Source organism: Cucumis sativus, chromosome 2 (genome assembly GCF_000004075.3).
Source record: "Cucumis sativus cultivar 9930 chromosome 2, Cucumber_9930_V3, whole genome shotgun sequence".
NCBI lineage: Eukaryota > Viridiplantae > Streptophyta > Magnoliopsida > Cucurbitales > Cucurbitaceae > Cucumis > Cucumis sativus.
The window spans coordinates 16054675-16079210 of NC_026656.2; the positions used below are offsets into that span (position 1 = coordinate 16054675).

At 40.8% G+C, this 24536-nt stretch overlaps 3 protein-coding genes across 6 annotated transcripts; all 3 read right to left on the bottom strand.

The window, feature by feature from the left end:
• Positions 1 to 198: 198 nt before the first annotated feature.
• On the bottom strand, positions 199 to 24506 carry LOC101208989 (protein RNA-directed DNA methylation 3). Of its 2 annotated transcripts, XM_031881096.1 has the most exons (19): positions 24249 to 24382; positions 23724 to 23923; positions 22223 to 22485; positions 21950 to 22105; positions 21707 to 21865; positions 21526 to 21609; positions 20146 to 20213; positions 19717 to 20058; positions 19557 to 19611; positions 19276 to 19431; positions 19038 to 19181; positions 18857 to 18959; positions 18630 to 18782; positions 18457 to 18514; positions 18301 to 18353; positions 18056 to 18125; positions 3699 to 3735; positions 3543 to 3594; positions 199 to 3452 (listed from the first exon to the last, which is right to left on the bottom strand). In XM_031881096.1, exons 3-19 carry the CDS (start codon positions 22478 to 22480, stop codon positions 511 to 513), a joined length of 4890 nt encoding a protein of 1629 aa, XP_031736956.1. In that variant the 5' UTR covers positions 22481 to 22485; positions 23724 to 23923; positions 24249 to 24382; the 3' UTR covers positions 199 to 510. The 2 variants fall into 2 exon arrangements, with proteins under 2 accessions (XP_031736956.1, XP_031736955.1); XM_031881095.1 differs by lacking the exon at positions 23724 to 23923 and having other exon boundaries at positions 24249 to 24506.
• LOC116402112 lies at positions 4414 to 8341 on the bottom strand. Its single transcript, XM_031881100.1, has 2 exons — positions 8187 to 8341; positions 4414 to 8102 (listed from the first exon to the last, which is right to left on the bottom strand). The coding sequence occupies exon 2, from the start codon at positions 5937 to 5939 to the stop codon at positions 4788 to 4790; it is 1152 nt and encodes a 383-aa protein (XP_031736960.1). The 5' UTR covers positions 5940 to 8102; positions 8187 to 8341; the 3' UTR covers positions 4414 to 4787.
• Positions 8488 to 15759, bottom strand: LOC116402111. 3 transcript variants are annotated; one of them, XM_031881097.1, is made up of 3 exons: positions 15173 to 15759; positions 14347 to 15079; positions 8488 to 9393 (listed from the first exon to the last, which is right to left on the bottom strand). In XM_031881097.1, the coding sequence occupies exons 1-3, from the start codon at positions 15723 to 15725 to the stop codon at positions 9390 to 9392; spliced, it is 1290 nt and encodes a 429-aa protein (XP_031736957.1). In that variant the 5' UTR covers positions 15726 to 15759; the 3' UTR covers positions 8488 to 9389. The 3 variants fall into 3 exon arrangements, with proteins under 3 accessions (XP_031736957.1, XP_031736958.1, XP_031736959.1); XM_031881098.1 differs by having other exon boundaries at positions 8488 to 9368; positions 14322 to 15079; XM_031881099.1 differs by lacking the exon at positions 8488 to 9393 and having other exon boundaries at positions 13354 to 15079.
• Positions 24507 to 24536: the final 30 nt, after the last annotated feature.

Here is a 24536-nt window from a genome sequence, read left to right on the forward strand (position 1 = left end):
TATAAGATAAAGTAAACTTCAAACATTGTAAAACATGGTAAGTCTTAAAGTGGGTGAAACATTGAAAAAATGGAATCTATTGAAACGACCCCATCTCTTGTCTATTATTACATACACAGCATGTGGAAAATGGATGTGAGGATGATTGTCTGTCTCCCCCAAAACAAGCAAAACACCGCCCTGCACTGTGCCACACCATTGTCATTCGGAAATTCAAAAGTTATTATCAACTGTCAAGATCAATTGTTAACACATACGCTTGAAAATCGAGAATTCATAGACAAACAACGTGCATTAGGAGAAAACGCAAAGAGGAAAAAGGATAACAAGAAACAATATCATTGAAGCAATTGGTCAAGACAGACTCTCAAACAATGAGAAAGATATTTGAATCCTAATGATTTCCTTAGTTAATCAAAGCATGCTCAATTCAATAGTTTGTGATTATTAGAACATCCATTATGACCCAAAAGGGGCATAATGTTATGAAGATTATGTTTAATGATTTCCTTATTTACCCCGAGCTCCTCCTCGTCCTCCTCCGCTGTTGTTTTCGCCTCGAGACTGCTCTGTATTCCAACTAGATGTAGGCTTCTCCCAACCTGCTGCTCCTCCTCCTTGGGCACCTACGTTGGCTATTTCTTTGTCCAGGGTTGATGGCTCAGCAGACTTTCCCCAACCTCCATCTTTAGAAACTGAACTCACATCCTTGGTCACTGTTTGATTCTCAGTTCCGGCATTCCAACTAGATGCTGACTTCTGCCAGCCTCCACCTTGAGAATCCGTCTTTGTCGTTTGGTTCCAGCTGTTGTGACCACCACTCTCTTCCGTCTCCTTGCCTGTAGTCGAATTGTTCCACCCAGAACTATTACCTGCACCAGAAGAACCAGATGATTCCCAATTATTGTGATCACTCCCACTTGGTTCCTTCCAACCAGATCCCTGACCGCCATCATTGCTAGACTTCCAACTATGTTGCTGCTGGTTCTTTTCATCACCTCCTTGGTTCCAAGATCCTGCACCACCACCACCACCACCACCGCCACTGTTCCACCCTCCACTATTACCTGAACCTGTGCTCCAGCTTGCAGGTTTATCATCATTATTGCCATCATTTGAACTGTCTTGATTCCTCCTTCCACGACCTCGGCCGCCAAATCCGCCTCTACCACCATTTCCTCCACTCCATCCTCCTGAACCACCATCGTCTTGATTCCAACTTCCACGGCCTCGACTTCCAAATCCACCTCTACCACCACTCCACCCACCATTGTCACCACCTTCATTTGAACCATTTTCTTGATTCCATCTCCCACGTCCTCGGCCTCCATATCCACCTCTTTGCCCTCCATTGTCACCATCGTAGGAACCTTCTTGGTTCCATCTTCCACGGCCTCTACCTCTAAATCCACCTCCACTTCGGTCTGATCTATCACCACCACCACTCCACCCCCCACTCCCACTGTCACTGTCATTTGAACCACTTCCACTGCTCCATCTTCCACGACCTCTGCCACCAAATCCACCTCGATCTGATCCAGATTTCTCCCATTCGCGACTACCTCCACTACTCCACCCCTTGTCACCAGACTCACCACCACCACCCCATCCTTTGTTGTCGCCACCACCACCGCTACTCCACCCTTTATCTCCGCAACCGTCACCGCCACCACCACTTCCACTACTCCATCCTTTATTGTCGCCACCACTGCCACCACTACTCCACCCTTTATTGTCGCTGCTGCCGCCAGCACTGCCCCATCCTTTGTTGTCACCACCACTCCATCCTTTATTGTCGTTACTACCGCCACCACCACTGCCCCATCCTTTATTGTCACCACCACCAACACCATTTCCACCACCACTCCATCCTTTATCGTCGCTGCTGCCGCCACTGCCACTACCCCAGCCTTTGTTGTCACCACCACCTTTATTGCCACTGCCTTCACCACCAGTACTCCATCCTTTATTGTTACTGCCGTCACCACCACTGCTCCATCCTTTATTGTCGCTGCCTCCACCACCACTGCCCCATCCTTTGTTGTCGCTGCCGCCGCCGCCACCACCACTCCATCCTTTATTTTCACCATCATTTGAACCACCTTCACTGTTCCACCTCCCACGGCCTCTGCCTCCAAAACCACCTCTGTCTGAACCACCTCTGCCAAAACCACCTCTATCAGATCTGCCTCTGCCACCAAACCGGCCCCTTTCACCCCTTCCTCTAAAACCACCTCTTCCACGATATCCTCCTCTATCACTACTTTCTGGCTTCCAACTCCCATAACCTGAGGTATCATTAGAAACGTCAGTTTGAGCTTCAGCACCACCGGTGATAGCATTAAATTCATTTCCTGAGTTCCAATTGCTTTTCTCTCCCCAGTTAGAATTTCCACTTCCAGAACCCCAGCTGCTTTTCTTGGCCGAACTAGAATCTTCATTCCTGGTATCAGAATTCTTTTTCCAATTAGAACCCCAGCTACCTGCTTGATCACTCAAATCAGCTTCCTTGCTGGTCTGACCCCATCCGGATGCAGAATCTCCACCAGAAGTTTTTCCAACATTCCAACCACTGCCTTGATTCTTAAGCTCGCCATCTTTCCCACTTTCAACAGGTTTTTTATTCCAAGAAGAATTGTCATCAGAGGCTTTTGTATCATTTGAACTGTGCTGCTTATCCCAACCTTCTGCCCATTGATCTCCTTTAGGAGCTGTCAAACTTGAGGAGTCGGGTTTATCTTTCCAACTAGCAGGACCAACATCAGACGACTTGGATGTATTCCAACTGCTTCCACCCTCACGTTCTGCTTCATTAGTGCCCCATTTTTTTCCACCATCAGACCTTGAACTCTGCCATTTGTTACCATTATCACTGGCTTCATTACCCTGTCCCCATTCTTTTTTTCCAACATTTCCATCGTGATTAGAAGGTTTTGGTTTATTCCAACTGCCGTTTTGACCGTCTCCATCACCAGCAGTAGATTTGTTCCAAGCAGAACTGCCAACATCCCCAACGTTCTTTGGTTTACCCCACCCACCTGACTCATCCTTGGCAGTGCCTACATTCCAGGCACCTGCATTTCCTTTGCCAGCTGGCTGAATCTCAGAGACAGTGGTTGAAGCATTTTGATCGCCCCAGCTTCCACTTGATCTACTTTTGCTGCCCCACCTATCGGCAGAAGTTTCGACTGGAGCGTTATCATCACCAAAATTAGCACTTTGATTCTTTTTCCAACCTCCAGATTCTGAATCTGTAAAGCCTGCAGAATCTCCACTAGGTACTACTGTTTTGCCCAAAGCACCAGAGGCATTGCCATCTGAACAAATTTTAGAATCGCTCTTTCCCCATCCAGAGGCTTGACCGTCGTTTGCAGTATCTACACTTGATTTTGCAGCACCCCAGGATGTGCTTGCCTCTGGAGTCAACTTGCTAATCCAAGGAGAATCTTCATCTGTAATAAAGCAACAACCAGTTTCTCATAAATAACATTCGTGCAAAATAAAGCATCGTTTACTAAAGCAAAACACCCTATTAAGTGTACCATTTTTAGCATCAGAACCAAAAGGATTTGTAGAACTGGACCCTGGGCCATTCTGCAACCAAAAAGAGGAAGAAAGATATGCATGGAATTTTTTTTGGAACATTAACATTTAACAGCACAAAGAACAACAGAGGGAGAAGGAAGAGAAAAACCAACCGAGGTACCAGACTCAGGGAAACTGGGCCAAGGACTTCTGCAGGGCATTCACATAAATAACATTGTAAAGGTACATAGGTAAAAGGCAGTTAACTCCATATATACAAATGTCTCAATAAGCAACAATTTGATGCTAGATAAGATAAATCTAAAAATATTGTATTTAAGTTGTGCAAACAGTAAACGGCTTATAGATTAGATACAACAAATAAAAGTATTCATTCAGACATAAACAAACGAGAATTTCAACATTTGACTGACCATAACACATCCTGATGCACGCGTGTTCAAAAAATATCCATCACAATTTTTCATACCATAGCATTATAAATTTCTAATGGTCGTATCTCCACCAGTTAATTTCACTGCCTCACTCCTTGCCCAAAAAAAAAATCATACAACGCACCAACCATTGCACCAGAAACTTATTTTATATCTGTGAGTGTCCAAGCAAGCTTACGTGCACCTCGACGATTGTGCGGCACTTGTTCTAACTCACGAACAAGTCAGCCGATCAAAATCCAAGAGTTGTGGGTAACGTCGATGTATGTCGTAACCTTCCTTTGCGTTTTAGGGAAATTTTATTTATAAAACGCGGAAAAGAAAGAAATACATTGAAATAGACGTTACAATAAGCATTAAAGACTGTCAGTTGCAAGGAAAAATGTTTGCTTGCAAAGAGTACAACTAATGCTTGGGCGGGGATTCAACTGGTATGCCTCCCCTATAGTACATTTTGAACATTTTCTTCTCTGGCAGGCTTGCATATGAAAATGCCGAAACATCACACCCAAGCTTTATGACCTAGAATGGAAAGTAAACACCTATACTAGTTATGCAAAGTAAAGATGGAATAAACTGAGGGTAATCGGAGCATATAACCAAAGGTAAACACACTTTGGAAAAATATGTCCGTGACACACTCCCCCACTTAAACAGTTGACGTCCCCGTCGACTGGCAAAGCTGGAATCCTTCGATCTTCTGCCTCCATGCTTCACGGTCTTGGTACGTCTTCCACAGGCTTCTTCCATGAGGAGGCTCTTCTGCTTCATCACGAACTTGTGTATCCTCCCCATGGGTCTTCTTCTTCAACTTCTGTTGATTCCTCGTGTGCTCTCACGAGGTGAAGATCTTCGTATCTTCAGAAACCGCATCAGTTCAGGTCGCGGCGTCACGATATCCTGACCTTCCACATGAAGGTCCAGGGGGCGATGCTTCCCATCTGCCCATCTTCTCAACCGCTTTGAGACTATCTCCAAATTGGCTCGAACAGTGTCTAATCTACGCTTCCACTTCTTGGCAAGGTTACGAGTCTGAGGCTCCTTCATACAAGAAAAATCAACAGGACGCGACAATACATATTGTCCGTCACCAACACTCATGGTTGGACTTCCTTCAGTTGATGATTTCTTCATAGCTGTAACACCCGGTTGTGTTGCCTCCAACGAACGACCCCCGTTCCTTTGCGCTAATTGGCCGGCCTTCGTCGAACTCCTACCATCATGAGCGACAGAGTTTTCCTTCGTGGATTCTGTTGACGCGTCTCGCATTGGGACATCAGCTTGACAGGCCTGTGTACGAGCCGACACATGTGGAACCCCACGATTGCTCTTCTTGCGTTCTGACTCGAAATCAGGTTTGGGCATGACTCTTCGTCTCCTTGCTTGATTCGAACTCAGATTCGGCCGAGTACCGAAATGGCAGGCAACGTCGTTGTTCATCTCTTTGACAAACGTTAATCTATGGGAACCCCGTCTCCCATCCCTCAGACTGTGTGCTATGGCCAGCGTTTCTTCTTCAAACATTGTATAATTGCCCTCGGTGGCACTCTTCTTCTGACTCTCAAATGCGATAGGGTGTCTATTCTGCAGTAGGACACCACTCAACGCATGACTACACGCCTCAGTGTAAGTTTCAACAGGTTGGGTCATGCTCACAGACCCAAGAATTGGCCCTCTCCACGGGGCTTGCTTTAGGACACGGTTGTTGACACACAACCGCCAATTCTCTTCCTCACGCAAAAAGCCTTGTGCTTTATACGGAGCTCCTGCAGGTCTAGCGAATCCTGCACTCGACAATCTCTTTGATTGTCTCCAGAGTCTAGGTGACTCTGACTGTGCCATACGATGATTATTCTCCGTAGGCGATCCTGGCATGGGCAAACTCTCACGTTTCCCATCTCCATATTTCTCAACGACACACCTTGTGTCTTCTCGAACACAGTTCTCTCTCAGTTGCATGGCCGAGATCGTTCTCAGTCCTTTAGGTTGCCTAAGGTCTGTCTGCACAACGGTGGGGTTAGTGATGGGATACCAGCTATTCCCACTTCCAATATATAAAGATGAAGGATACTCGATATTACTAAGATGAAAATTGCAGAAATAATACAGAACACTCTAACCGAATTGGTTATGAGCCCATTCGATGGATTCCTTTCCCTCTCCTGCTATCCTATCTTTCAAGAATAAAACAATAGGATTCTTTACTACCCAAAACAAAAGCTACCCGTTCTCTCTCTCTCCCTTATTTATATTCACTCCCCCCACCTACAGTGGTCCCTCTTGTATCGTGCGTCGTTCCACTCATTTGTGGTCCCCACCTACAGTTGCTCCACTTCCTTCTTTGGCTCCCATTCTAACATTCTGAACTTCTTCTACTTGCTCCACTTCCTTCTCTGGTGGCCCCGACGTGTCATCTGAGTCTGCAGCTAACGAGGCCTGAAAGACATAGAAGGCAGCTTTATCTGGGCATTCCCTTGCCCGATGTGGTTCGTTACAAATGTAGCAACTGATAGAAGCGTGGGATGTCCTCTGATTATTGGGCCTCTGCCCGTTGTTCCCTGTATTTGACTGAGGAGGCTTGCGGTCTCTACCGGGACTTCTATTTCCACTGACAACTTCGGGATAATTCGATCAGTTGTTTCTATCTCTTCCAAGTGAAGAGCTTTTGTTGACGTCTCGTCTCTTGAACGTCACTAGACAGATCAAACAAGCGTTCAGCTGTCACATAGGCTGATACGAGGTCTTGGACCTTCTGCTCGTATAGCTTAGTCCTTGCCCACGGCTTCAGTCCTTCAACAAAACTAAAGATCTTGTCCTTTTCGGTCATGTCGGATATGTCCAACATCAGCCCCGCAAACTGCTTCACATACTCCCGAATGCTTCCAGTGTGCTTTAATTCCCGCAGTTTTCGTCGAGCCAGAATCTCGACATTCTCAGGGAAAAACTGCGAGCGGAGTTCTCTCTTCAAACTGTCCCATGTGTCTATTACACAACGCCCTTCCTGAATGTCAATGTATCGGGACCTCCACCATAACTTTGCATCCTCAGATAGATGCATGGTTGCCAATGTCACCTTGGCTTCCTCTGCCACGATGTTTGTGGCTTTAAAGTACTGCTCAATATCGAAGATAAAGTTTTCCAATGCCTTTGCATCCCTTGCCCCACAGAAGGGCTTGGGTTCCGGGATCTTTATCTTGCCAACTGCGATCGCTCCTCCAGCTGGAGCTTGATTGGCCAACGCTCGCATCGTAAGGTTCACCTTCGTGTTCACCTCTACGATTTCATTTCTAACGACATCCAGGGTGGCTTGAAAGTCCTCTGACATGCCATTTATCATTTCTATTATATCCTTCTGGGAGTTATCTAGCTCCATAACTCGCTCCTCCATCCGGGCAACAGAGCCCGATGAACTGTCCCCAGTGTTTTTGAAGGCTCAAGGCGCACTAAGGCGCATTGGTCCTCTGGAGCCTAGGTGCAAGGCGCAAAAAAAAGGGCAAGCTTTTTTTCATAAGGCGCACTATATATAAAAAGATAAGAAAATATATATATACACACATATAGCAGAGCAACAATGTATAAAATATAGGTACCCAATATAAGTAGCCTAAACAACAAAACACAACAAAAAACTACCCAGTATTCAATAAGTCAATAATCAAAATAAAAGTTCATCCCTAAAGATCAAACTCATCATCACTAAATTGATCCTCGTCTTCATTCAATCCTTCGTTAGACTTATAGCCATCAGTATCTTCTTCTTCCAAATCGAAGTCATCTAAATTTACTTGTTTCCGTTGCGTGGTAGACGAGGATGAACATGAAACAATAGTCAAGTCTAGAGGTACTAGCTCTAGAATAGAATGATGGTTCTTTTGCTCCGACAGCTCTAGAAACATCACCCCACGTTAAAGAATCATCGTTAAATACCAACTCATCATCCTCCTAAGAATCGTCATCCAATCTTCCAATCAACCATTCATTACTATCATCAATATCTTTCAAGGAGATGGGGTCGACAATATCTCGTAGGTTGTATCGACGTTTTAGTGCTCTGTTGTATTTGATGAACACTAGATCATTCAAACGACTTTGAGCAAGCCTATTTCGTTTCTTGCTATGAAGCTGAAAAATTAGAAAGTTTCATTGTCAGTGAACCAACAAATTTTGATTATCATTCTCAATGTACTTAAGGAGAGGAAAGGTAACCTGTTCAAACACACTCCAATTACGCTCGCATCCTTGCACTACAAGTAAGACCTAAAATTCTCACAGTAAACTTTTGCAAGTTTGGAGTTGATTGTCCAAAATTATCCCACCATTCCACTATAGGCACAAACAAAAAAATATATATATTAATAGAAGAGCTTGTTGCTAGTATCGTTGAGTAATCGTTTAGTTGAAATTTACCTGGAGATATTTTGTCCCTTTGTCTGATTGCTAAAAGTTGTCTGAATAATGTGTCAGGATTCTAACCCACTTTCTAATAAAACACTCAACAATGGCTAAATAGAGACAACCCCTGTGATTCTTTATTTATGTATATAGCCAAAAGATACAGCTACAATATGAAATGAAAGCAAGAACAGTAAATATCAAGAACATACCAGCATCCTTTACAAGAAGGATACCCCCTCCCCTTTACGACTGCTGCCGCCTCTCTTTTCCCTATGGTTAACAAAAAAGATCCCTATCCCTATTTCCCAATCATTCTATTTATACTCACCCTCAAATTCCTACCCAGTGGGACCCACCTGCACATTCTCTTACTTCCCACTCATTCTCTCTCATTACTTGTTGGTGAATTTCCCTTCTTACCCTTCCTAACATACGTATGTATGATTGGGGGTCTCACAACACCCCTCGGTTCCAAATTCACCTTGTCCTCAAGGTGGAATGTGGGAAACTGTTGATTCATTTGATAGACAGCTTCCCATGTTGCTTCAGTTTCTGATAAATTCTTCCACTTGACTAGCCATTCGTTAGCTCCCAAATCTTTATTCCAGCGAATTCCCAATACCTGTTCTGGCCATAGTTGTAACTCGAAATCTGTTGTCAACATAGGTTGTTGTTGCTGCACAACATGCTGCTTACCTAGCTTGAGCTTCAATTGTGAGATGTGGAACACATCATGAATACTCGCTTCTGGTGGAAGTTTCAATCTATATGCCACATCTCCTATTTCTTCAATGATTGTGTAAGGCCCATAGAATTTTGGTGCCAGCTTTTCACATCTTTTCCGAGCTAAGGATCTCTGCCTATAAGGTCTGAGTTTTAGGTACACTTCATCACCCACCTTGAACTTCAACTCCCTTCTTTTGGTGTCTGCCCATTTCTTCATGCGGTTTTGGGCTAAGTGAAGATTCTCCTTCAATGCGTTCAATGTCAGATCTCTCTCTTTTAGCATTACCTCTACCTCATCATTCTGAGTCTTTTGGGTTCGGTAGGATAAAATTGGGGGTGGTTGTCTCCCATATACAATCTTGAAAGGGTTGGAGCGTATGGATGAATGGAAAGTGGTGTTATACCACAGTTCAGCCCATGAAATGAACTTATGCCACTTTTGAGGTTGCTCATTGCAGAAGCATCTCAAGTATGTCTCCAGACATTGGTTTACCCTTTCCGTCTGTCCATCCGTTTGTGGGTGGAACGCCGTGCTTCTTTTCAGTTTAGTACCCATAGTTGTAAATAATTCATTCCAAAAGTGGCTAATGAAGACTTTATCCCTGTCTGATAATATGGATTTTGGAACCCCATGCTTGCTGACAATCTTTTCAATGAATGTAGTCGCCACTTGTTTGGCTGTGAAAGGATGCTTCATAGTAATGAAATAATCATACTTGCTCAATTTGTCTACCACCACCATTATCACATTCATTCCCCCTGCCTTAGGTTAACCCTTCTATGAAATCCATTGACCATTCTTCTAGTATGGCTTCCGGAGCAGGAAGTGGATGTAATACTCCTGCTGGTTTCGTGGCCTCATATTTGTTCCTTTGACAAATCTCACACTGTTCCACATATTTCTTTATATCAGCCTTCATTCCCTCCCAGTACAGCTCCCCGCTCATCCTTTTATATGTCCTCAAGAATCCCGAGTGTCCTCCTAATATGGAGTCATGGAATGTATGCAGCAATGTGGGGATCACTGACGACTTCTTTGATAATACCACTCTCTTCTTGTAGAACAGTTTCCCATTCTCCCAGCTAAATTTGCTAATTCCCTCTGGATTCTGTTTCAATTCTTTAATGGTTTTCTGTAATTCCTCATCTTGGTTGACTTCCTTGTCTATCACTTCCATGTCTACAATGCCAGTTGTCGTCAAGGAGTTTACTTCCAGCGGATATTCCATCCTAGAAAGGGCATCTGCTGCTTTGTTTTGTAATCCAGGTTGGTATAATATTTCAAAATCGTATCCCAGAAGTTTGGTCAGCCATTTCTGAAATTGGGGTTGTACTTCCCTCTGCTCAAGGAGAAATTTCAATGCCTTTTGATCTGAGATAATTGTAAACTTCCTTCCTAATAGATAATGACGCCATTTCTGCACTGATAATACTACAGCCATCAGTTCTCTTTCGTAAATGGACTTGGCCTGAGCTCGTGTCGACAATTTCTGGCTGAAGAAGGCTATGGGGTGACCATTCTGTGAAAGTACAGCTCCCAATCCTGTCCCTGAAGCATCTGTTTCGATTAAAAAAGGTAGATCCCAATTCGGCAGTGCTAGCACCGGGATAGTAGTCATGGCCATCTTTAATTTTTCAAAAGCCACGGTTGCTTGTTCATCCCACGCAAAAGAATTCTTTTGCAACAATCTGGTCAAGGGGGCTGCAATTTCTCCGTATCCTTTCACAAACCTACGATAATAGCCCGATAATCCCAGAAATCCTCTCAGACCCGTGACATCTTTCGGCTGAGGCCATTTCACCATGTCTTTGATCTTCTCCTCATCAGCCTGTACTCCTTTACTCGAAATTATATGCCCCAAATATTGGATTTTGGAGTGAGCTATGACACACTTCTTCTTATTTGCAAATAGATGGTTATCCCTCAACACTGCAAATACCATCCCTAGATGTTTCTCATGTTCTGATATATCCTTGCTATATACAAGTATATCATCGAAGAATACCAATACACACCTTCTTAAAAAAGGTTTGAATACCTGATTCATCAAGGACTGGAAGGTGGCTGGTGCGTTTGTAAGACCGAAGGGCATTACCAGAAATTCATAGTGACCCTCATGTGTTCTGAACGCGGTCTTCTCAACATCTTCCTTCTGCATCCTTATTTGATGGTAACCGGACTTCAGATCTAGTTTTGAGAAAACCGTGGCTCCATGTAATTCATCCAGCAGTTCTTCTATCACTGGGATAGGAAATTTGTCCGATATGGTTACTTGGTTGAGTTTCCGGTAATCTACACAAAAGCGCCACCCTCCATCTTTCTTTTTGACCAATAAAACAGGGCTGGAGTAAGGGCTATGACTGGGACGTATCACACCTGCTTGCAGCATTTCCACCACCAATTTCTCAATTTCCTCCTTCTGTACATAACCATATTTATATGGTCTGACATTGATGGGCCTTTGGTTCGGTAAAACCAATATACGGTGATCTATTTCTCTCTTAGGGGTAGCTTTTTTGGATCCTCAAAGATGTCTGCATACTGTTGTAACAGATTTTTAATCATTGGAATCTCTTCCTCGTCCCCTTTCATTTCCTGCTCCACTTCCACCTCCGTGTCTACTTCATACTTTTGGAATTCCAACAGAAAACCCTGATCTTCATTTTCCCACGTTTTCTCAATGGTTTTCAGGGAACATTCTGCTTGGATGAGGGATGGGTCTCCTTTCAAGATAATTTTCTGTTTGCCTGACCAAAAGGACATTGTTAGAGATGGCCAATGTATCTTCATGGTGCCTGTTGTATCCAGCCACTGCATACCCAATATTACATCCACATTTCCCAACTCAATAGCAAAAAAATCAGCCACCACCACAACCCCTTGTAGTTCCAATTCCACTCTCTTGCAAACACCCTTGCCTGTACACTTGGTGCCATCTCCAATTGTAACTGCAAACGGATTACCTTTTTCCAAGTATAAGTTCTTTTCCTTTACTGTCTGGTTATGTATAAAATTATGGGTTGCTCCACTATCAATCAGCACTATCACTCCTTTGCCCTTTATATTTCCCTTCAGCTTCATCGTTCCCTTCGATGCCATCCCATGGATTGTCTTCAATTCTATTTCCTCTCCTTCTGCAAAATCCAGGTGGTTTAATTCCACTGTTTCCCCTGGTTCCTCTTCTATCTTGTCTTTCTCTTCCTTGCTCTCCTCTTCATTCATGATAAATAACATCAGCTCCCTTTTTTCCTTCACTCTACATCTGTGCCCCGGCGTATACTTCTCATTGCATTTGAAACATAGGCCCTTATCCAGTCTGGACCTGAATTCTGCGTCTGAAAGTCGTTTGATAGGAGGTTCATTTTTTTGATAACTACCCTTAATAGGTATAGTTACTTGTTTTATGGGAAAATCTGTTTTCCTCATGTAGCTTTTGTCTGTTCCATCTTGGATTTTTCCTGCATACTCTTCTTTTTTCTTTGGTTCCACTGTCCTGCCCTCGGTCTTAGTCAGTTTCATTGCTACATTCCGATCATTGACTAGTTGAGCCTCCCTCATACATTCTTCCAATGTTCGAGACGTAACGACTTCTGCTTGAAGATTGGGTTCCAGACCGGTCAGAAAAGCATCGCGTAACACACTTTCCTCCATGTGAGGGAGAGGAGCTGAATATGTGACAAATTTCTTCACATACTCACTGTAGGATCCATCTTGTTGAATCCTAATCAAGCGTGCCACTAGACTCGTTTGCCCTGAGTCCTTGAAAAAATCAAACATCCTCCCTTTCAAGTCTTCCCATGACTCTACTTTTTTCCTATTATGTGTCCACCGGTACCAGTCCACTTCATCTTGCCCAAAGCTGACCACAGCCACTTTGATCTTCTCGTTTTCTGGCAGGTTGTTGATCTAAAAAAAATGTTCTGCTCTATATACCCAGGATTCAGGATTTTCACCTAAGAACATAGGCATTTCTAACTTTTTGTACTTACTTCGATCCACATTATTTCCATTTATCTCATTACAGACTTCCGATTCTTCTACTTTTCCTTTCAACTTCATGCTGGATCCATCAGATGTTCCGGATTCATCTCTTTTCTTATAGCTATGATTCTCTCTTAGTTCCTCCGTTAGTCTTTCCATAGATTTCTTCATTTCCAGTAGCATTTCTTTCATGCTCAACAGCTCCTTCTCGGTTCCTTCCATTCGTTCCTCCATTTGTCTTTATGCCATGCGACGCGTAACAACACCCAGTTTTTTTTTTTTTTTTTTTGTTAGGCTCTGATACCAAATGTCAGGATTCTAACCCACTTTCTAATAAAACACTCAACAATGGCTAAATAGAGACAGCCCCTGTGATTCTTTATTTATGTATATAGCCAAAAGATACAGCTACAATATGAAATGAAAGCAAGAACAGTAAATATCAAGAACATACCAGCATCCTTTACAAGAAGGATACCCCCTCCCCTTTACGGCTGCTGCCGCCCCTCTTTTCCCTATGGTTAACAAAAAAGATCCCTATCCCTATTTCCCAATCATTCTATTTATACTCACCCTCAAATTCCTACCCAGTGGGACCCACCTGCACATTCTCTTACTTCCCACTCATTCTCTCTCATTACTTGTTGGTGAATTTCCCTTCTTACCCTTCCTAACATACGTATGTATGATTGGGGGTCTCACAACACCCCTCGGTTCCAAATTCACCTTGTCCTCAAGGTGGAATGTGGGAAACTGTTGATTCATTTGATAGACAGCTTCCCATGTTGCTTCAGTTTCTGATAAATTCTTCCACTTGACTAGCCATTCGTTAGCTCCCAAATCTTTATTCCAGCGAATTCCCAATACCTGTTCTGGCCATAGTTGTAACTCGAAATCTGTTGTCAACATAGGTTGTTGTTGCTGCACAACATGCTGCTTACCTAGCTTGAGCTTCAATTGTGAGATGTGGAACACATCATGAATACTCGCTTCTGGTGGAAGTTTCAATCTATATGCCACATCTCCTATTTCTTCAATGATTGTGTAAGGCCCATAGAATTTTGGTGCCAGCTTTTCACATCTTTTCCGAGCTAAGGATCTCTGCCTATAAGGTCTGAGTTTTAGGTACACTTCATCACCCACCTTGAACTTCAACTCCCTTCTTTTGGTGTCTGCCCATTTCTTCATGCGGTTTTGGGCTAAGTGAAGATTCTCCTTCAATGCGTTCAATGTCAGATCTCTCTCTTTTAGCATTACCTCTACCTCATCATTCTGAGTCTTTCGGGTTCCAATGAAGCAACCATTTTCGTTATGCATGAGTAGAGTCCATTAACTATTTCATCATCCTCCTGGATGTTAGGATTCGAATAATAGAATGACGGGTTTAAATAATACCCCGCTGCATGCAGAGGACGATGCAACTGAAGCTCCCATCTTTTATCAATTATGATGAAAATGTCCTTGTATTTTTCTTCATTATTATTAAAGGATTTAGCAATAGCCTCCTTAGCTCTATCTATGGCCTCATAAATATATCCCATAGGTGGCTTCTTCTCGCCATCAACCAATCTAAGAACTCGGACTAGTGGGCCAGATACTTTAAGAGCGAAAACAATTGTAGTCCAAAAACTAGCCAACAAAATAGTCTGAACTACTCGTTTCCCTTGTTGCTCCTTACTCCATTTGCTGTCCTTCCATTCATCTGAAGTAAACATCTTCCTCAGATTATTCTTTTGACGATGTATACTCGATAATGTAATGCAAGCAGTAGCAAAACGAGTCTTAGCTGGTCTAACTAACTCCTTTTGGTTAGTAAAACGTCGCATCATGTTTAACAATCCAGGACGAACGTATATGAAATTGTTGATCTCTATGCCTCTTTTCAATGCTTTGCGAATATTCGAGATCTTGTATATATCCTCCAACATCAAATCTAAGCAATGAGCGGCACACGGAGACCATATTAATTGTGGCCGTTTTGCTTCTAACAATCTCCCTATTAACAAAGAAAATAAGTACACATTTAACGTAGAACTCAACTAAATCTAATAAATTAAAGTTATAACTTGTAAGTAGTCTACATTCTTACCTACCATCACATTTGCTGAGGCACTATCGGTAACTACTTGTACAACATTCGCTTCTCCAATTTGGTCTACAAAATTTTCAAGTAACTCGAACATCTTCTTTCCATCTTTCACATAAAATGAAGCATCGATGGACTCAATAAACATGGTGCCTTTAGGACTATTAACTAAAAAGTTAATTAATGTCCTATTTCTTCTATCGGTCCATCCATCAGCCATAACAGTGCATCCAACCTTGGCCCACTCTACCTTATGGTTACTCATCAACTCATTTGTTGCTTCTAATTCCTTCTTCAAACATGGAACTCTTAACTCATGATAAGATGGTGGTTTCAATCCAGGACCGAATTGTCCAATTGACTCAATCATAGGGGCAAAACTTTCATATGTGCAAGCATTCAGAGGCACTCCTGCATCATAAAACCATCGAGCAATTCTTTGGATGGTGTGCTCTCTCATTTCCTTCTTGTATGTCGCATTCAATGAAGTTTGTTTTCCTTTGTCCTTTCTATTTTGAACCACAGTTTCTGGGTTAGGAGTAAAAAATGCATCCATTGGACCCTTTTGCCTTGGCTTCTTCAAGCTCGGGCCCCTTAGTGTTGCTTTGTTGTTTACACTAACACTCCATCTTTATCCTCAATATCGTAATCTTCTACATCAATGTCCACAATCAGATTTCTTTGTTCTTTAATCTCTTTTTTCTTGGACATGTACTCTTTAATATCTTCCTTCACGTGATCCGGACATTTTGTACAGGCGGTGACATTTCTATAACCACCAACGAGGTGTTGTTTCATTCTATATACCCCTCCTTTTGTTACTTTCGAACAAAATCCACAGACAAACGTTATTTATATCTTGGTCATTTTGCAATTGACCACATTTCCATGCCGGATCTTTTCTCGAACTTTCATCAGCCATCTATGATCTAAGTTATAAAAAAAAAACAGAAACTATTTAAAACAGCAGCTGTTATTAAACAAAAAACAGAAGCTATCTATGGATGGGATGAAGTTGTTATAAATGGAGGATTGGAGGGGAGTGTGTTGTGATATGGATGGGAAGAAGGTTGAGTTTGATGGGTTATCGAAGGAAGTTGAAGTCGAGAAGTATAAGAAGAAGAAGATGTAGACTTTAGAGAGTTTTTTCTAACTCAATGGGTATACCATGCTATGAAAACAGAAAACAATGGAGTTTGATGTTCTTGTCAAAGAGTTACAGAAGAAGAAGAAAGCAATGCAAATGTTAACTGAACGATTGAGATACTCACCCGTGATAAAGCTGAGATGGAGGAGGCGAAAACTGAAGCACTAACACTGTTCTAACTCACGAACAAGTCAGCCGATCAAAATCCAAGAGTTGTGGGTAACGTCGATGTATGTCGTAACCTTCCTTTGCGTTTTAGGGAAATTTTATTTATAAAACGCGGAAAAGAAAGAAATACATTTTAATAGACGTTACAATAAGCATTAAAGACTGTCAGTTGCAAGGAAAAAGGGTTGCTTGCAAAGAGTACAACTAATGCTTGGGCGGGGATTCAACTGGTATGCCTCCCCTATAGTACATTTTGAACATTTTCTTCTCTGGCAGGCTTGCATATGAAAATGCCGAAACGTCACACCCAAGCTTTATGACCTAGAATGGAAAGCAAACACCTAAACTAGTTATGCAAAGTAAAGATGGGATAAACTGGGGGTAATCGAAGCATATAACCAAAGGTAAACACACTTTGGAAAAATATGTCTGTGACACCATTCACTGCCTCACTCCTTACCAAAAAAAAAAAAATCATACAACGCACCAACCATTGCACCAGAAACTTATTTTATATCTGTGAGTGTCCAAGCAAGCTTACGTGCACCTCGACTAACGGACAACCCGTCTGACCCTACAACATTTGGGTGTCAAGAAAACTTGTAGGAAATTATTTCTTAGATAGGTGGCCAAAATGGATTGAACCCATGACCTCTTGGTTATTGAGAATGTCTCATTTCTTACTGCTAGGTCAAAACATGATAATTTGCACTATAAATTTTCAATGGATAAAAATATACATGGCCGTACAAACAGATACTATACAATACGATGATGCACCAATTTCTGAAAAACTAAGATACAAATGTGTTAAGGATTTATTATTTTCTTCTAGATACATACATATACATATAGATAAATACATACACATACATATATACACACACACATGCATATATATGTATATTTTATGATAATGCCCAATCAATTGTAATAGTACTAATTTTAGGTTGCATTGAAGTAGATTTAAATAGACAGCAAACTTAAAGTGAGAGAAAAAGAAGCAGCAGCATAACTAGTGCTACCGAAGATCACTGTTGGTTGGGCGACAGTCGTAGAGCAAACAACAGTGAAGAGTAGAAGATGAAGAGGAGAAGGGGCTGGAACCGAGATTCGGAGAGTGGACTGCCAGATTTAATTAGGCTTTTAAATAACATGGGATGGAGAGTTGGGCATTTGGAATTTTAACAAACTGTGCTTAAGACTGAATGCATAAGCCAGGTAGATGAGACTGAATGCATTTCAACAAAACGTACACACTCAAGGATCTATCCACAAGTAATTACCTTATACAACTTCACCTGATCATGGGTTCATATAACTTCAAGAGAACCTACTTCGACCAACAGCGATATATTGAAAACCAGGTAGATAATCATGTTCTACAAAGCTCAGACTTGACTGTGTAAAATAATAAGGTTAACCTATCCATAAATGCTTTGCTTTTTTCAGTTGCTTCTTAGTTTAAATCAAGAATTGAAAATAATAACGATTACTATAATTATTATTTATATTTTAAAAAAGAAGAAGAAAGAAAAAGAATATCCATGTACCAGTATCCAAAAACATACCTTTCTGAAGAAGGCCTGGCAGAATTCCAGCCATCACCACCTGCAGATGACCCCCCTCCGCCAATCCAATCTTAAAAAGAACAAGTGTGTCAAACAAGTAATCATTTCCAAAAGAGAACTTTAAGAGGAAATGAAAATGGCAAAATAAAACAACTCAAACAAAAAGAAATATAACATCTCAAACATTCAAGTGAACCAATTCACACAAGACAGTAAGTTGCAAAATTTCAAACACGAATTCAAACCTTGGGAGCCGCCTTCATTTCCCAGAATATCAAACGGTTTTAGGGGATCCTCACTGTAAAATGATTTTTGTACTGCATGAGAGAGGTAAAGAAACAGAGAAGGTACAATCTATAGCAAACTGATCAACAAGACATTAATACTTGTAGTTAAAGTACCTAAGAGGTGCTGCTGCAGAGCTCTTTCTCTGTACCTCAGAAAGAAAATCAGATCTGACTGTGGAAATTAAATTTAAGAAATTAAATAACAGAGGAAAATTTGACTACCCTCCAAACCAACCAGTATTCATACAATATTCAACAGGGCCAAGGTACAATCACAACCAACACACCTGTAAGAACCTTCTGTTGAGAATCAAGCTTCACTGTAACATCTCTTTTGCGTACGGCTATAACACGACATAGGTATCCCTTTAAAGGACCAACACGTATTCTCAAGGTTTGACCAATGGAGAACATTCCATCTGCTCTGTCATCACGGTTGTCTGCATACAGAGAAGGTCCTCAAAAAAATAATATATTGAGCAAAAACGCCATGCATCAGTAATATAACACATACACTCACGACCAGTTTCCTTCTCTGCCCACGGCTTTTTAGGTGATAAAGGTGACTTGGGAGAAGAGGAGAAATCCTCAAAACCAGAGAAACCCTTGTCATCCTCCTAAATGGAGAAGAAAAATTGTTGGATTGGGCACAGGCTAAACAACTGATTAAAAAAATTAACGAGAGTTCATACAACCTTTCCACCAGGTACATCATAAGAAATCTTGATTTTCTCACACATGTTAGATTTGCAGCAGAAATAACCATCATTGTCCACCTCATTCTCGTCATACACAAACAGTGTGTGTCTGTATACATGCTTAACAATTCCTTGCTTATCCTGTAAGTTCAAATGAATTGTTTAAAACAGGCTACTTTATATGCAGTACACCAACAGTAGATGGTTTTAAAAAAGAGAGAGAGAGAGAGCAAACCTTCAATGATCCTTCTAAAACCTTGACATTGTCTGAAACAGAGATGATCTTTCCATTGTGATCAGCAGCAGTAAATTTGGCATCTAAAGCCCCACTTTTCAACTCCTTCCGTTGCACATTCACCACAACAGATCCATCAGGGCTGTCCTTCAAAATCTAGAAAATAGAAATGAAGAAAGAAGAAATAAAGTATTGATCAATCACAAGCAATAGAATTAAGTGATGATACCCATGATTTTTAAAAAATAATAAATAAAATAAATTTTAAGTGACATACATACCTTGTAACTATCATCTTTTTCCGATGTTCCTAATATCATCCCAAAATCCTTCCGGCTGCAAGGGACAGCAAGATTACCAATACCATTGCAAAGTAGTTGAGTTATGAGCCCACAGAAATCTGTTAGCACAATTATTGAGAAAATATAACTAAGGACTCACCCAAAACAAACAAGATTATGATCTCCAAAGCTGCTTGTGGAACTAGACCCTGATGAGCCCTCTCCTTTTCCACCCCCTTTTTCAGTTGTAACAACCTTCTTCTTCTTCTTCTTCTTTTCACCATAAAGTTGAGAAAGCCACTCCAGATCATTGGACTCATTGCTCTCAGAAGGCTTGAACTTTAAGAGCTCATCTTCAGAAGGCATCACTCCCCAGCAGCTTAATGAATCTAAAGATATTTTTTTGTATAGATATCCATCCTTGAGCATCATCCCATCAAGAAACTCAAATAGCTTTCCGGTTTCACGGTCACGTCTAAATTGCATAAGTGGTCGAAATTCGCTGTAAAAGGCAAGGAAAAAAATCTCAATGTCAATGTACCCATAAAGAGAGTAAACATAATAAAAGCAACAAACTATTTCTTATTACGCAAGTTCACTAGAGTTGATCAATCGTGGGGCAGGATTGGCAGTTTTCTTAGCAGCAGCTCCTCCACCCTATAATGAAAAAAGAGATCATCTCAGGACAACTTATGTACATAACATTTCTCTTAAAACATAAAGGCATCAAGTATATATAGAAGAAACCAGAGAAACAGAGAGATTTTTATATCAGAAACTGCACCTACAAATTACGATTGAACACTCTATGAGAAAATCTACAACCAAATCTTTTCATACAGAAAAACATGTGAAATGAGATTCTGAATTCAACTAACTTCATGAACTCATTAAACTACAATGCCTTCCTCCCAAAGAAGATTCATCTTTTCATTCCAATCTAGTAGTAATATGCATGGGGTTGACCAAGGAGGCAGTGACACATCAAAGAACTACCCCCCCACCCTTCTAGGTTTAGCAACACTCTTGAAAAGTACATATGTTTGGTATAAATTTAGCACCCATAAGGCTACACTGATAAAAAAAAGTCAACTAAGTTGTTCGGCATTTAACCCTGTATTCAATTGACTTCTTAAACTCATTAAACTACAATGCCTTCCTCCCAAAGCAGATACATTTTTTCATTACAATCTAATAGAAATATGCATGGAGTTGACCAAGGAGGCAAGGACAAATCGAAGAACTACCCCCACCACACACCCACTCAACCTTCTACGGTTTAGCAACACTCAGCACACTTGAAAAGTACAGTGTATGTTTGGTATAAGTTTAGCATCCATAAGGCTACACCGATAAAAAAAATCAATTAAGTTGGGCATTTAACACTTTTTCTTCTCCGCAAGGTTGTTTCACTATCCCAGATTCATTGACTGAAAGTAAAAGCTTCAGAAACTGAAAAGGCCAGAATATTATCAGCACAAGGAGAAAATTGACTCCCCCTCCCCCAAAAAAGAAAAAAATATATTAGTGATTTAAATAAGAAATCAATTCCATAAAAAATACCCCCATGACCAAAAATATAATCACCTTCCCTAGCCTAAAAGGATCTATTTCTTCCTTTTCCTAATTCCTTAACTGCATTTACCATTTAAAAAAGGATCAGTTTCTTTTTTTTTTTTTTTGGGAAAACTCCACAAAGAATCTGATGCGTAAAATCCTTGAATAAAAGGTTAAAAACCAAGCTAAGGTTGAAAGAATGAGAAAAAACTACACTTTTGTGGTGTACAAATGTAACAAAAGAACTATCGAAATATTTAAATGGAATAAGCAAGAAAAAACCTGTAGGAAAAATATATTGGTTTCAAGTAATTTGGGATCATATAGTAGTTGCAAGTTGCAACAAGCAGAAAAATATTACACAACACCCATTCAAGATATAAGAGTTAAAAAGGTATTCAAAACTACATACAAATTTTTCGGCCATAGCTTGGAGATCAATCCTTGGAACCAGCTTCACTGTTGCTCTCTTACGTGCATTGTTGACAGCAACAATCTAAAGGAATCACCGAATATTATTTTTTGAAAAAAAAAAAGGAATTTTGTTTTTAAAAATGCTTAAACCCAATCTTCCCCAAATTAGTACGCTCTACCTGAGCAAGGTCTCCCTTGTATTTTCCATTTTTTACACGGGCCATCGTACCCACAGTGACTTCACTAACTCTACTTCGAACAGAAAGCAACTGAGAGATGTCATTCTCGGGAACAGAAGCTACACGAGTAGAGTATATTCCAGTTATGCCTTTACATGCCTGGAACCAGAGTTACCCATCAAATGTTGTACATGTTACCAAACACTAAAATTATGCTAGCATTACCAGAAAGTCTCAGGTTACCTCAATTAAATCATACTGCCTTGGAGCTTCAACGTAAATAAAACCTTTTACATGCTCCACACAAAACGCAGATTTTATCTGTAGCTTGTTACCAAATGAGTGCAAATCAACAAATTTCTGCATAAGACAAAAAACGGATTGCCGCTCACGCCCAACCTACAAATAAAATTCCAAACCATAAGAATCAACATATGAAGTTAGAAAAAATGGAAGTTAAAGGTGGATGCTAAATTATTGCCTGAAGCATTTGTTTCCATTGATAAAGCACCATACCATGCATTTAACCTTCCACAAAGAGATAGTATCCCTGGCAGATTGTGCGGGAGGGTTTCTTCCAGTGGAATTTTTGTTCTCATAATTTTCTTCTGCAAATGCACCTAATCCAGGTGCTCTATTGTAGACTTCCTCCATTATTCTATCAAATTCTTCTTCATTCATTTCCTCTTCTTTTGGGAAGAATGGAATATCTTGAGCTTTTGCATCATCATTCTTAAATGTCGGTAATGTCCCCAAATTATCCTCCATGTCCATGAGATCTATTTTGCCAAATAAGAGAGTTAAGTAAAAAGAAAAGAATAGGTTGTCTTGAGGCTTCTCTTTACAGAGGCAATATGTACACCCCAACTTGGACAGAAAAACATTGATTTTTTTCGTTAACCATGGGCAAAAAAGAAAAAATACGGACTTTCTGACCGAATTCTTATATGATATATGAACTTGTTAATGGACAGGGGACACTAGGGAATCTAGCCAACGGATCAAGGGCACTCAATTCCCTATGATAGAAAGATAAAAAAGTAGGGACTCAGTTCAGCTCAATTTTTTTTAGTGTCAAAAAATGGGGCCAAACCAACCCATCATTTAAGGAAGAAGGAAGAGGGGGGGAAACCTGAATCCAGTTTTTTTCAAGAACCCAAATTGATTGTACAAACAGAACTAACAAATATCATTCAGTTCTTTGAAACTCCACAGTATAAATACCAATGAGAAAAGAGAATAACAGAGAAGTTATTAAAATAAAAATAATAGAGTAAATTGCAATTTTTAGCCAAAAAAGTAATCCCATTCTTAAAATTTTAACCTTCAGGTTTCAGTGCCGAAGTGTCAACTTCGAGCATGATTCTACGCACCTCAAACAAGTACACCAAATATTTTAAAAGTTAAAACGTTCCTTTTAAAATGAAGGACCTGCACATATAGAAGGCCCAATTGAGTGCAAAGAGGCCAAAAAACAGCACTCCCTATCCATAATTGTTATTCCCAAATATAAGTTTCAAAAACCAAATTTATTATTTAAAAGTAAGTTTGCCCTATGTACGCTAAAACCATGGTTTTAAGAAACTGATAGTGAAGATGCACCCAACTCACGGTTAACATGAACGTAAACATTAAAAATTAAAATACTGAACTGATGGATAAAGTTCATACGCCCTCTTGGAGTACACTCCCACGCCTTTCATAGTTGCCCATTTTCTGAGTTAATTCTTTGCTGTAACAACTTTCGTACACAGCTGCCTAGTTCTGGCTTAGAGAGTTTAGTTGACATACTTCTATTAGTTTCCAGTCCGTTCCTTTCCAAATATTTTGTGTAAAAATAGAGGGGGGGAAGTTCATAGCTTAGCATAAAAACTGCACTCTTTAAAACCAAAATTTATACCTCCTCATAGTCAAAAACCAAAATTTATACCTCCTCATAGTAAAAAACCAAACCAAAACCTTCTAATATAAAGACAGTGATACAAGAGAAATTTGAAAGGAAAAAAAAATGACTCACAAAATTGCGACAACTGGCGGCTTTGAGTTCCGAAATCAGTTCAATCATGAACAAACAAATTCAGGGCCTCTAAACCCAAGAAGAGAGAGCCGCAGCGGATACACTCCAGCTACTTCAATCGATCTCGCTAGAAGCAGCAGCGTATACGACGCAGCGAGTCTCTCCACATGTTAAGCAAATATATTAAAATCATCATCAACCTGTACAATGAGACAAACGCCTCTCAAATCAAAACGTTTGAGTGAACTTTTACTTCAACGAGCTTTCTCAAAGCAGCAAAATAGTCTTAGACAACGGATCATCAAGAACGAACAAAACGAGCCTATAATACGACCATCTTCACAAATTACCTCCAACAGACAAATTTCAATAGAAACAACACCAAATTATCAAAACCTAACACAGTGTAGAACAATAAAACACACAAACAAGCTTCAAACAGTACACCAAACCCCTAAACGCGACGAAAACAACGACGATGAGTTGATAAAAAAAAAGAAAGAGAGAGATAGAGATAGAATCTACCATCAAAAAAATCACTGTTGTCGCTTTCGCCACCGACTTCGGGAGCGACATCCTCGAAAAACTGGAGAACGCTCCGGTCGCGCCTCTTGCGGGCAGCGGAGGAAGTATTGTCATCGCGAAGCTTCCGTTCACCGGAAGAAGAATCATTGGCAATACCTTTGCCCTTAGACGCCATGGCTAGGGCGGAGAAATGCGAAGAAATAGAAAGAACATGCAAATTGAAAGAGGAAATGGAAGTGCGATGTTAGAGGGGGAATCAACGAAAAAAAATAGGCAAAAAAATGTGGT

Excerpts from the sequence above, each read along its gene's own strand:
- LOC116402112 (XM_031881100.1), bottom strand. The coding sequence starts at position 5,939 with ATGCAACTGAGAGAGAACTGTGTTCGAGAAGACACAAGGTGTGTCGTT.
- LOC116402111 (XM_031881097.1), bottom strand. The coding sequence starts at position 15,725 with ATGGATGCATTTTTTACTCCTAACCCAGAAACTGTGGTTCAAAATAGA. Across the intron at positions 15,080-15,172 it reads CTCAGCAAATGTGATGGTAG|GGAGATTGTTAGAAGCAAAA; the intron begins GTAAGAATGTAG and ends CTTTGTTAATAG.
- LOC101208989 (XM_031881095.1), bottom strand. The coding sequence starts at position 24,423 with ATGGCGTCTAAGGGCAAAGGTATTGCCAATGATTCTTCTTCCGGTGAA. Across the intron at positions 18,960-19,037 it reads ATGATGTACCTGGTGGAAAG|GAGGATGACAAGGGTTTCTC; the intron begins GTTGTATGAACT and ends TTCTCCATTTAG. Across the intron at positions 3,453-3,542 it reads TGGTTCTGATGCTAAAAATG|ATGAAGATTCTCCTTGGATT; the intron begins GTACACTTAATA and ends GCTTTATTACAG.